Genomic DNA, 12,112 nt, shown 5'->3' with positions numbered 1-12,112 from the left:
GTTATGCTACAGCTGTACAAAACTCGGCTGCGGCTACACTGCGGAGTATTGTGTACCGCATTATAAGGAGGATGTGGAAGCTTTGGAAAGGGTGCAGAGGAGATTTACTAGGATGTTGCCTAATGTGGAGGGAAGGTCTTACGAGGAAAGGCTGAGGGACTTGAGGCTGTTTTCGTTAGAGAGAAGAAGGTTGAGAGGTAATTTAATAGAGACGTATAAGATAATCAGAGGGTTAGATAGGGTGAACAGGGTGAGCCTTTTTCCAAGTATGGTGATGACGAGCACAAGGGGGCATAGCTTTAAATTGAGGGGTGATAGATATAGGGCAGATGTCAGAGGTAGTTTCTTTACTCAGAGAGTAGTAAGGGTATGGAATGCTTTGCCTGCAACGGTAGTAGATTCACCGACTTTAAGTACATTTAAGCCGTCATTGGACAAGTATATGGACGTACATGGAATAGTGTAGGTTAGATGGGCTTCAGATTGATATGACAGGTTGGCGCAACATCGAGGGCCGAAGGGCCTGTACTGCACTGTAATGTTCTATGTTCTATGTTCTGTGTTCTAGAATTGGAGTAACTTTTTAATCTGTTTCCTGTCTGGTTTAGGCTGAAAACATTCTTTTCTTAGAATTAGACATGGCAACACCCACAGTGTTTGAGCTGGACATTCCACGGTCACGGTCACTACAAGGAGCAACTGGAGGACAGCTACACCACAGCAGCTCTGTTACCCCAGATCGGTCAGCCAGCACAAGAGTTAGGAAATCCCGATCATGGTGAGAATGTCTCAAAGAGTAAAATTTATTAAACTCCTGTAAACAAGGTTTTGCATGCACACACAAAAGGCAGAGGACTTTAGCCACAACTATCATTACTTAAAAGTATATTTGTCATTCTTGTCTGACCTGCCAGTACAACTTTATCATCCTTGATAAAAGAAATAGTAATCCAGGAAATATTTTCACAAGTTATGAGAAAATGAAATAAATTAGGAATTAATAAAGAACATTTGGCTTATTTGATTTCAGAATCAATTGCCTACCTTCTCATTGTGTCCTTCTGTTACCAGAGACATATTAGTTCTGATCTTTCAGCAATTTCTGTTCTTGTTTCCATGGGTTCTTTCAGTTTTTATTTAGTTCTGATCTTTCCTTCCTGGCCCCCTATCTCCGTATCATCCCAGTTTGAAAAATATACAAATTGCCTGCTGCTGTTTTAAATCCCTTTGTTAGAGCTTTTCCCACACAGTATAAGATTCGTCCAATCTGATTACCATAAAACCAGAAGAAATAGGAGCACAAGTAGGCCATTCAGCCCATCATGGACGGGTTGAACAAAAGGGTCTGTTTCCATGCTGTACATCTCTATGACTCTATGACTCTAAGTCTGCTCTACTATTCAATGAGATCATAGCTGATGTAATCATCTTCACTTTCCTGCTTTATCTCCATGACCCTTGATTTTTTACCAATTAAAGATTTGTCTTTCTGCACTTGAATATACTTAATGACCTGCCATCTACAGCCCTCTGAGGTAAAGTATTCCACAGATTCACTACCCTCGAGAGAAGACATTTCATTTCATCTCTGTCCTAATTGGGTGACCCCCTTACTCTGAGATTATGCCTTCTGGTGCTAGACTCTCCAAAAAGGGAAATACTGTCTCCATATTTACCCTGTCACGCCTAAGAATCTTAAACAGAAATCACTGGAGAAACTCAGCAGGTCTGGCAGCATCTGTGGAGAGAAAGCAAAGTTAATGTTTTGGGTCAGTAACCAGTGGTTCTGAAGGAGGGTCACTGTATCCAAAACATAACTCTCTCTCCACAGATGCTACCAATCCTGCTGAGGTTTTCCAACAATTTCTCATTTTTGTTTCTTATTTCCATTATCCACAGTTCTTTTTTTTTGTTTTCTCCTAAAAATCTTATATATTTTAATAAGGCCGCCCATCATTGATCTAAACTTCAGCAAGTCTCGGCCCAACCTACTCAACCTCTCCTCACAAGAAAATTCCTCCATACCTGCGATCAACATGATGAACTTTCCCTGAATGTCTCCAATGCTAGTATATCTTTCCTTTAAAATGGGAACATAGCTGTTCACAGTATTCCAATTATGGTCTAATTAGTTCCTGTACAGTTTTAGCAAGATTTCCCTCTTTTTATATACTATTCCCTTTGAAATAAAGGCCAACAGTCCTGTTCCTTCCCTGTTACCCACTGAACTTAGATGCTAGCTATTTGTGATTCATAGTGGAGAACTCCAAATCCTTCTGTTCTGCTTTCTGTAGTCTTCCCACCAAAGTGTATAACTTTGCATTTTCTAATTTAATTTTTCTGCCAGCCTTTTTGTTAACTCACTTAATTTGTTCATATTTCTCTGCAGACTCTGTGTCAACCTCACTACTTGCCTTCCCTATTTTTGTGTCATCTGTAAACATGGCTACAGTACATTTGCTTCCTTCATCCAAGTCATTAATATTTATGTAAAGAGTAAATAATTGTGGATCCCTCATTATCCCTGTGACACACCATTAGTTGCAGGTTTCCATTTTGAAAATGTTCTCCTTATCACAACTCCCTGACTTCTGTTAGTTAGCCAATCCTCTATCCATGCGAGTATACCAACCCAATACCATGGGCCTATCAGAAAATAAGGTTGAGGAGCAATGGCAGACAACAATTTCAATAAATAGTTCATGATTCACAGCGATGGCATATTCCAGAGAGGAAGAAGGATTTGAGGAAGGGGATAACCAACCATGGTTAACCAGGGAAGTTAAGGATAGCTTCAGATAGCAAGAAAATAAACATACAATGTGGGCAAGGTTAGTGACAAACAGCATCTTAGCTGACTCTGTTTTTTTCAAAGTACTCTGCTATTACAGCCTTTACAATAGACTCTAACATTTTCTAATAATAAATGATAAGTAATTGGCTTATATCTGTTTTACCTTTCTTTGTTTATTTCCCTTTTTAAATAAGTATTCCTTTTGAATTTTCCAATTCTTTGAGACTTTTCCAAAGCCTAAGGATCCTTGGAAGATTACACACAGTACACCCAACATCCCGATAGGTACTTAATTTAATATCCTAGAATGCATTCCAGTACAGTGAATAATCAGTCTTTAGCTCAATTTGTCCCTAGTACTTTTTCTCTCATGATAATTGTTGTATTTGTTCCCTGTCCCTTTTACGCTCCCTGAACATTTAGTAATTTTGGGATGCCTTTAGTGTTTCCATTGTGAAGACTGATAAATGATTAGGAATAGGAGCAGGCCGTTTGACCCCTCAAACCTGCTATGCCATTCATTAGGATCATGGCTAGTCCAACATTCACTTTCTTACCCTCTCCTGCAACCCTTGACTCCCCAGCTGATCAAGCGTCTATTGACCTCAGCCTTAAGTATACGCAGGGACTCTGCCCCACTGCTCTCTGCGGCAAGGAGTTCCAAAGATCTCACCCTCAGGGAAGAAATTCCTCCTTATCTCTGTCTTAAATTGCCCCCCCCCCCCCCCGCTTATTCTGAGACTATGCCCTCTGATCCTGGACCCTCCCTTAAGGGGAAACATCCTCTCTGTAAGGGAGGACAATGTTCACTTTGAACTCACTCTTCCTTTCTATAAATTAAGAAAAGTTCTTGCTCACTGTCTTAGTATTAGTTGCAAATTTAACCTTAAAGTTTATTTTCTCCCTACATTATTTTTTAGTCATCCTTTGTTGGTTCTTAACAATTTTCAATCCCTTGCTTTGCCACTAACCTTGTCCACATTGTATGTTTATTTTCTTGCTATCTGAAGCTATCCTTAACTTGCCTGGTTAACCATGGTTGGTTTATCCCTTTCCTCAAATCCTCCTTCCTCGCTGGAATATGCCTTTGCTGTGAGCCACAAACTATTTACTGAGATACCTGCCATTGCTCCTCAACTGTATTTTCTGCCAAACTCCTTCCAGGCCATTCCACCTAACTCTGCCCTTATTCCTTTGTAATTACTCTTACTTAAGTTTAGGACAATTAATTTTGATCCAAGTTTCTCTCTCTTAAACAATTTGTTAAATTCTGCCATCTTATTGTCACTGCTTTCATAGAGTCACAGAATGCTCAGAGGAAGCAGGCCTTTCAGCCCATTACCACCTCAATGACCCTCTGAAGAGCCTCCCAGCCAGAACCCCCCTCCCCATCCTATTCCTGCAACCCTGCTTTTCCCATTGCTAAAAACTCTAACCTGCACATCTTTGTTTTCTAATGGATCTTTTACTCTCAGATTATTCATTAAACTTTCCTCATTATGCATCACCAGATCCAAAATAGCCTGATCCCCATTTGGATTTACAACAAACTCTCCTGAATACACTTTATGAATTCTTCCTTGTGGCTACTTCAACCAATTTAACTTTAACTTTCCCATTTTACTTAAAGATTAAGGTCATGCCTGATTAATGTATTGTCTTTTGTAAATGCCCTCATTATCTAATGATCAAGTTTTTGTCTTCACACTTGATACTGTTCAAGGCTGTAGACCACTCCCACCAGTGTTTTCTTCCTCTTGTTATCTTTAACCACCCACCCACATGGAATCTGTATCTTCCGAGCCAAGACTGTTTCTTGTTATTCCATCACAATCTGATAAAACGACCAGCCTGGCCTTTCAATAAGTCTTAAATTCGGAATATTTCATTTTTATCTTTGAGCCACTTATAACTATATCTCCGTGATGGGAATAGGATCATATGTATTAACCTCCTTTTGTGCTGTTAATTCATTTCAAATATTAGGTGTCTTCAACTAGAACCATTACATTTCCTTTTTAGAATTGTTTCCTGTCTTTATTTGATGCTACGTTTCTATCTTTGTCCATTCTGTCCCTTCCTGTTGCCTCATCACCTGGTGCCAATGCCCATAAACAGAAATCCATTCACTCACACCAATCACTGTGCTACTTCTTTAACTCCTTGACTTTTATAACCTGATGCCAATTTGCCTGTCACTGAGGAAGTAACCTAAACATTAACTTGGAAATTCTGCATTCTAATTTAGCTCCTAACAGTTCACATTTTTTTCAACGGAATCTCCTTCCTAGTCCTGTCAGGGACATTGTATCAGTGTGTAGCACTGGCTCTTTACCCTCCCTCTCCAAGTTCCTCTCCAGCCCTGAAGAGATGTCTTGAGCCCTGACACCGGGTCAGCAGCACTGCCTTAGGGGCTCTTGCTCACAGCTGCAGAGAACTGGATCACTCTCCATAATGTTACTGTCTCCTCCCACCGCCATGTTCCTTTTATGTTCCCACACGTTAGAATGCCTCCCCTGTACCACAGTGCTGTTCACTCATCATCCCTGAATCCCCACTCTCGACTGCACAAGAATCTTGGAATTGTTCGATGTTGGAGAGTTGCAGGGGCTGACACTCTTCAAGTGCAACCCGCTGGGTCCCTGATCCTGCCTGATCTGCAGTCACACGTCCTTCCATGATGTGGACAGTGTCTGAAGCTCAGACTCCAGCTCCTTAACTTGGATCCAAATTTCCTTCAGCAACAAACATACACCACTGAATAGTTTACACGAGATCCCCTGGGTGTCCAGCAGCTTCCACATGCTGCAGCAGCAACACATCACCCATCCTGCCAAAACAATGGTGTTTGATTTTATTTATTAAGTACTTCTTCTGAATTCCTTGCTTTTTACACTTTACTACTGTTACCTTTTTAAAAATGTGCTAATATCAGTCTTAAACATAACTAGCTATTTTTAAACAAGGGAGAAGATAAATATTAGACACCTAGACACAAACTGATGATATCATTCTTACTTTAAAGACTAGAAATATTCACCAATCCTACTGACTGTGACTCGTGTCACACTGTTTGTGATCGCTGCTGGTTTCACTGCAGTTCAGCTTTTCCATCCACATCTTTTATCATCTCCCACTCACCTCGCATTCTGGAGAGTTTCCTTCTTGCTGTAAACCTTAGTTAAAGCCCTCAAAAGCAAAATACTACAGATGCTGGAAATCGGAAATAAGAACAGAAAGTGCTGGAGAAATTTAGCGGGTCTGGCAGCATCTGTGGAGAGAGAAACAAGTTAACGTTTCAAGTCTGATGTGACTTTTCTTCAGAGCTCAGGTTTTAAAACATCTCTGTACCAATTTCTCACTTTGAGACAAATTCAGAGTTTCACTCACTCAGCCTTTGTCTCACTCAGCTGATCTCACCTGCACACAGACTGTGCTCCTTTCTTGTGTGCTCAGGGATCCACTTGTTTGTCCATTCCAATAACCTTTCCTCATAACTGATTCCATAAATCCTGTGAGTCCTGTGTTTTTTGAAGACATGACCACAGAAGGGTAATGTTTTTAATCCAACTGAGCTGGTCCCTTTGAAGGAGAACACAGAGCCGGTAAAACTGGATAGCGTTATTAATAATCTTGAAAAGAAAGAACAAAACCACTTTCATTTGTAGGACCACCTTCACAACCCACAGTGCTTTAGAGCAACTGAACTGTGGTCATTTCTCATGTAGGAAGTACAGCAGCTAATTTGCATACAGCAAGATCCCACAAGCATCAATGGGCTAATCTTTTTGAGATGTCAGTTCTAGAATGACTATTAGACAGGACAGAGAATATAACATTCCTGCTTTTCTCTGCAAACTGCCAAAGGGACCTTATGTATCCACCTGCAAGGACCTGAGGACTGGGGGGGCATCAGTTTAATATATCATCTGAAAATCACTTCCCTCAGTGCTGCACAGTTTAGATTGTGTACACGCAGGATTTTTGCAAGTGTTTGGAATAAACTATTTTATTAAGATAATGCTGCATGCAGAAACGAAGGCTATATTAATGGTGATATTTTATATTCTAGGTCCAGGCCGGAGCGCAGAGTACCTTCCTCCTCCTCCTTCTCCTCACTAGCTTCAAGCTCACAACTGTTCTCTCATTCACATGGGGTGGTGCCACAATGAGGAATATTCTCTTAGCTTTGCCTGCTCTCACTTTCCCTTCCTTTCATCCCATCTCACTATATCTGTGTTAAAGGGGTTTGTCTCTCACCTTCACTGAATATCACTGGATTCAACAGTATCCCACCAGTCTGTCTGCTTGCTGCATATCCTTCATATTCTGAAGCTCAGTATTGAAGAGACATATTCTGAGACCTGTTGAAGGGATTGTCATTCCATTCAGGCATTATCGAAAGTTATAAAAAATGTTGTCTGCACTGCCAAGCCTTCAAATTGTTTCATAAGAGGATTAATGCTTGAATAATTGATTTTTTTTCTTATTTTCTTTGCTGAGCCTTGAACTTCATTCCCATCTCGCCAGTATGAAACACCCCACATTTACTTTGAGATCCTGACCTGAAGGAAGATGTTGGTTCTGTAATGTAGCAGGTTGTCTGCGATGTTTGTTTCTAAGAACAATAATGTTGCTTTGTGAGCTTGTTGGACTTTGTATCCTAATTAAATTGATGTTCCTATTACTCCAAAAAGGATTTCAAAATATTTACTCCCAGGTACTGCTGTGACTGAAAACGAAGGAAGTTTACCTTATTGTGGATTAAAATAAATACAATGTACTCAAGGACTTAAACCAACATTTGCAGGACTTCATCTTTTTTCCATGAAGACTGAGGTTGTGATATAAATAAAATTATCCTGGTACAGGTTGATCATGGAGATCCTATCTTGTGCATAGAACATTGCTGACAATGACCAATGACAAAGTAATATTCTTGTATTTGTCCCATGCTATGTAATAAGCAAATCCTAGCTGTCACGTCTTTAAACAATTAATGTCAATACATTTTGGTAAAGATAAGGAAACTGGTATAATCCTAAGTATGAATGCAATCATGATATTATTGATATGCTTAGATGGTTGCCCGACAGTTTTAAATGTCTAAGTATTACATTAATCTATTGCTGTTTATGGAAGTTCTTGTGCATTGAAGGCTAAAAACAATCAAGCCTATGGTGAGAACCTCATGGGCAGCATTTTCCCTTTCCTGGGCTTGACAGGCAGGGCATAGAACATAGAACAATCCAGCGCAGAACAGGCCCTTCAGCCCTTGATGTTGCGCCGACCTGTGACCTAATCTAAGCCCATCCCCCTACACTATCCCATCATCATCCATGTGCTTATCCAAGGATTGTTTAAATCTCCCTAATGTGGCTGAGTTGACTACATTGGCAGGTAGGGCATTCACGCCCTGACCACTCTCTGAGTAAAGAACCTGCCTCTGACATCTGCCTTAAATCAATCACCCCTCAATTTGTAGTTATTTCCCCTCGTACAAGCTGACATCATCATCCTCAGACTTCCACTGTCTACCCTATCTAATCCTCTGATCATGATGAATGTTGGAAAGGGAAATACTCACACCTTTCACATCATCACAGTGATTCAGTGCTAGGCTAGTAGCTTCTTGAACAACCTTCTCGATTCAGATCAGCTCCTTGGATTGTCAGAGACCCACTGAAGGGTTTCAATCAGCCACTAGTTTGGTCACTTGCCTTCCCAGCAGGTGAAAAACAAATGGCTAGTTCCCTGACCAGGGAATCGGGGTAATTACCTGTTGGGTGGTGTGTGACCCTCCATCAGGCCTTGACTTGGGTGCAGTTTGGGGTGGGGTTGGTGTTGACAGCTCGCCTCCTGCCTTAGCCTCTGAACCCCTTTTCCCTGTTTCCACACCCCACCACGAACGAAACCACTTGTCACCATTACAACCCCTAATGCCTTCACAACCTGGGCTTCAGGTGAGTCAGGGAAATAGTCACACCTAGAGTTGCCCATCCCTGCACTGAATCTCAGTCTGTGTTTCTGGGATTTGGGAAGAAACACAAGGTTGAGGAGTAACAGTATTAAGGAGCTTTCTGCTCAAGTGGTACTGTGTCTGAGTATAAGGGTAATATTGTCAAAGACGGCTTCACCATCTTTTTGGTTCTCAATATCTGCGCAAAGTGTTCACACTTAGAGTATTCCATTGAAAGGCAGAGAGAAATTTAACCATGACCATTTCAACTGTGACTTTGCCTGGCCCACCTTCACAGCTGTGAAGGTCAGAGTCCCAGGAAGGGAGGTAAAAATGGCAAGTATATTCCTGCATTAGATCCAAGGAGCTAATGCAGAGGCAGTGGATTTTCTTTGAATCAAGCAGATTGAAGGCTTATTGGATTAAATTTGGTTTGCATTCTGCATACTGCTTGTCTTGAGAGTTTTGTTGCTGGGGTTTCCCAAGCTGAATTGGGTATAATTGGATGAAATCCTGGCCCATGGTCTCTCTGCTGCCTGGAAAATAATCAGGTTCTCCAGTCAGAGTGGGGGCAGGGGGATCACTGCCGGGGGATCACTGCAGGAGGATCATTGAAGGGGAATCAGTGCAGGGGGATCACTGCAGGGGGATCACTGCAGGGGAATCAGTGCAGGGGGATCACTGCAGGGGGATCACTGCAGGGGAATCAGTGCAGGGGGATCACTGCAGGGGGATCATTGCAGGGGGATCAGTGCAGGGGGAATCACTGCCGGGGGATCACTGCCGGGGGATCACTGAAGGGGGATCAGTGCAGGGGGATCACTGCAGGAGGATCACCGCAGGGGGATCACTGCCGGGGGATCAGTGCAGGGGGATCACCGCAGGGGGATCACTGCCGGGGGATCACTGCCGGGGGATCAGTGCAGGGGGATCACTGCAGGAGGATCACTGAAGGGGGATCACTGAAGGGGGATCAGTGCAGGGGGATCACTGAAGGGGGATCACTGCTGGAGGATCACTGAAGGAGGATCACTGCAGGGGGATCACTGAAGGGGGATCACTGCCGGGGGATCACTGAAGGGGGATCACCGCAGGAGGATCACCGCAGGGGGATCACTGAAGGGGGATCACTGAAGGGGGATCAGTGCAGGGGGATCACTGAAGGGGGATCACTGCCGGAGGATCACTGCAGGGGGATCACTGAAGGGGGATCAGTGCAGGGGGATCAGTGCAGGGGGATCACTGCAGGAGGATCACTGAAGGGGGATCACTGAAGGGGGATCACTGAAGGGGGATCAGTGCAGGGGGATCACTGAAGGGGGATCACTGCAGGAGGATCACTGAAGGGGGATCACTGCAGGAGGATCACTGAAGGGGGATTACCGCAGGAGGATCACTGAAGGGGGATCACCGAAGGGGGATCACTGAAGGGGGATCACTGCCGGGGGATCACTGAAGGGAGATCACTGAAGGGGGATCACCGCAGGGGGATCACTGTTGGGGGATCACTGCAGGGGGATCACTGAAGGGGGATCACTGAAGGGGGATCACTGCAGGAGGATCACTGAAGGGGGATCACCGCAGGGGGATCACTGCAGGAGGATCACTGAAGGGGGATCACTGAAGGGGGATCACTGCCGGAGGATCACTGAAGGGGGATCACTGAAGGGGGATTACCGCAGGAGGATCACTGAAGGGGGATCACCGAAGGGGGATCACTGAAGGGGGATCACTGCCGGGGGATCACTGAAGGGAGATCACTGAAGGGGGATCACCGCAGGGGGATCACTGTTGGGGGATCACTGAAGGGGGATCACTGAAGGGGGATCACTGCAGGAGGATCACTGAAGGGGGATTACCGCAGGAGGATCACTGAAGGGGGATCACTGAAGGGGGATCACTGAAGGGGGATCACTGAAGGGGGATCACTACCGGGGGATCACTGAAGGGAGATCACTGAAGGGGGATCACTGAAGGGGGATCACTGCAGGGGGATCACTGCAGGGGGATCACTGAAGGGGGATCACTGCAGGAGGATCACTGAAGGGGGATCACTGCAGGGGGATCACCGCAGGGGGATCACCGCAGGAGGATCACCGCAGGGGGATCACTGAAGGGGGATCACTGAAGGGGGATCAGTGCAGGGGGATCACTGAAGGGGGATCACTGCCGGAGGATCACTGCAGGGGGATCACTGAAGGGGGATCAGTGCAGGGGGATCACTGCAGGAGGATCACTGAAGGGGGATCACCGCAGGGGGATCACTGTTGGGGGATCACTGAAGGGGGATCACTGAAGGGGGATCACTGCAGGAGGATCACTGAAGGGGGATTACCGCAGGAGGATCACTGAAGGGGGATCACTGAAGGGGGATCACTGAAGGGGGATCACTACCGGGGGATCACTGAAGGGAGATCACTGAAGGGAGATCACTGAAGGGGGATCACTGAAGGGGGATCACTGCAGGGGGATCACTGCAGGGGGATCACTGAAGGGGGATCACTGCAGGAGGATCACTGAAGGGGGATCACTGCAGGGGGATCACCGCAGGGGGATCACCGCAGGAGGATCACCGCAGGGGGATCACTGAAGGGGGATCACTGAAGGGGGATCAGTGCAGGGGGATCACTGAAGGGGGATCACTGCCGGAGGATCACTGCAGGGGGATCACTGAAGGGGGATCAGTGCAGGGGGATCACTGCAGGAGGATCACTGAAGGGGGATCACTGAAGGGGGATCAGTGCAGGGGGATCACTGAAGGGGGATCACTGCAGGAGGATCACTGAAGGGGGATCACTGAAGGGGGATCACTGCAGGAGGATCACTGAAGGGGGATCACTGAAGGGGGATTACCGCAGGAGGATCACTGAAGGGGGATCACTGAAGGGGGATCACCGAAGGGGGATCACTGAAGGGGGATCACTGAAGGGGGATCACCGCAGGGGGATCACTGTTGGGGGATCACTGCAGGGGGATCACTGAAGGGGGATCACTGCAGGAGGATCACTGAAGGGGGATCACCGCAGGGGGATCACTGCAGGAGGATCACTGAAGGGGGATCACTGAAGGGGGATCAGTGCAGGGGGATCACTGAAGGGGGATCACTGAAGGGGGATCACTGCAGGAGGATCACTGAAGGGGGATCACTGAAGGGGGATCACTGAAGGGGGATCACTGCAGGAGGATCACTGAAGGGGGATCACTGAAGGGGGATTACCGCAGGAGGATCACTGAAGGGGGATCACCGAAGGGGGATCACTGAAGGGGGCTCACTGCCGGGGGATCACTGAAGGGAGATCACTGAAGGGGGATCACTGAAGGGGGATCACTGTTGGGGGATCACTGCAGGGGGATCACTG

At 45.4% G+C, this 12,112-nt stretch overlaps 1 protein-coding gene across 2 annotated transcripts in view; it reads left to right on the top strand.

The window, feature by feature from the left end:
* Positions 1 to 7,591, top strand: part of kif3ca (kinesin family member 3Ca) — a 259,632-nt gene extending 252,041 nt beyond the window's left edge. For both annotated transcript variants that reach the window (XM_072563317.1, XM_072563306.1), the window contains exons 8-9: positions 609 to 778; positions 6,867 to 7,591. In XM_072563317.1, coding sequence (XP_072419418.1) covers positions 609 to 778; positions 6,867 to 6,966 — 270 coding nt within the window. In that variant the 3' untranslated portion in view covers positions 6,967 to 7,591. The remainder of the gene's footprint in view (positions 1 to 608; positions 779 to 6,866) is intronic.
* Positions 7,592 to 12,112: the final 4,521 nt, after the last annotated feature.

This window comes from Chiloscyllium punctatum, chromosome 3, assembly GCF_047496795.1.
Source record: "Chiloscyllium punctatum isolate Juve2018m chromosome 3, sChiPun1.3, whole genome shotgun sequence".
Classification (NCBI taxonomy): domain Eukaryota; kingdom Metazoa; phylum Chordata; class Chondrichthyes; order Orectolobiformes; family Hemiscylliidae; genus Chiloscyllium; species Chiloscyllium punctatum.
The sequence above is the reverse complement of the archived record's forward strand: the minus strand, read 5'-3'. Positions and strand labels throughout refer to the sequence as shown.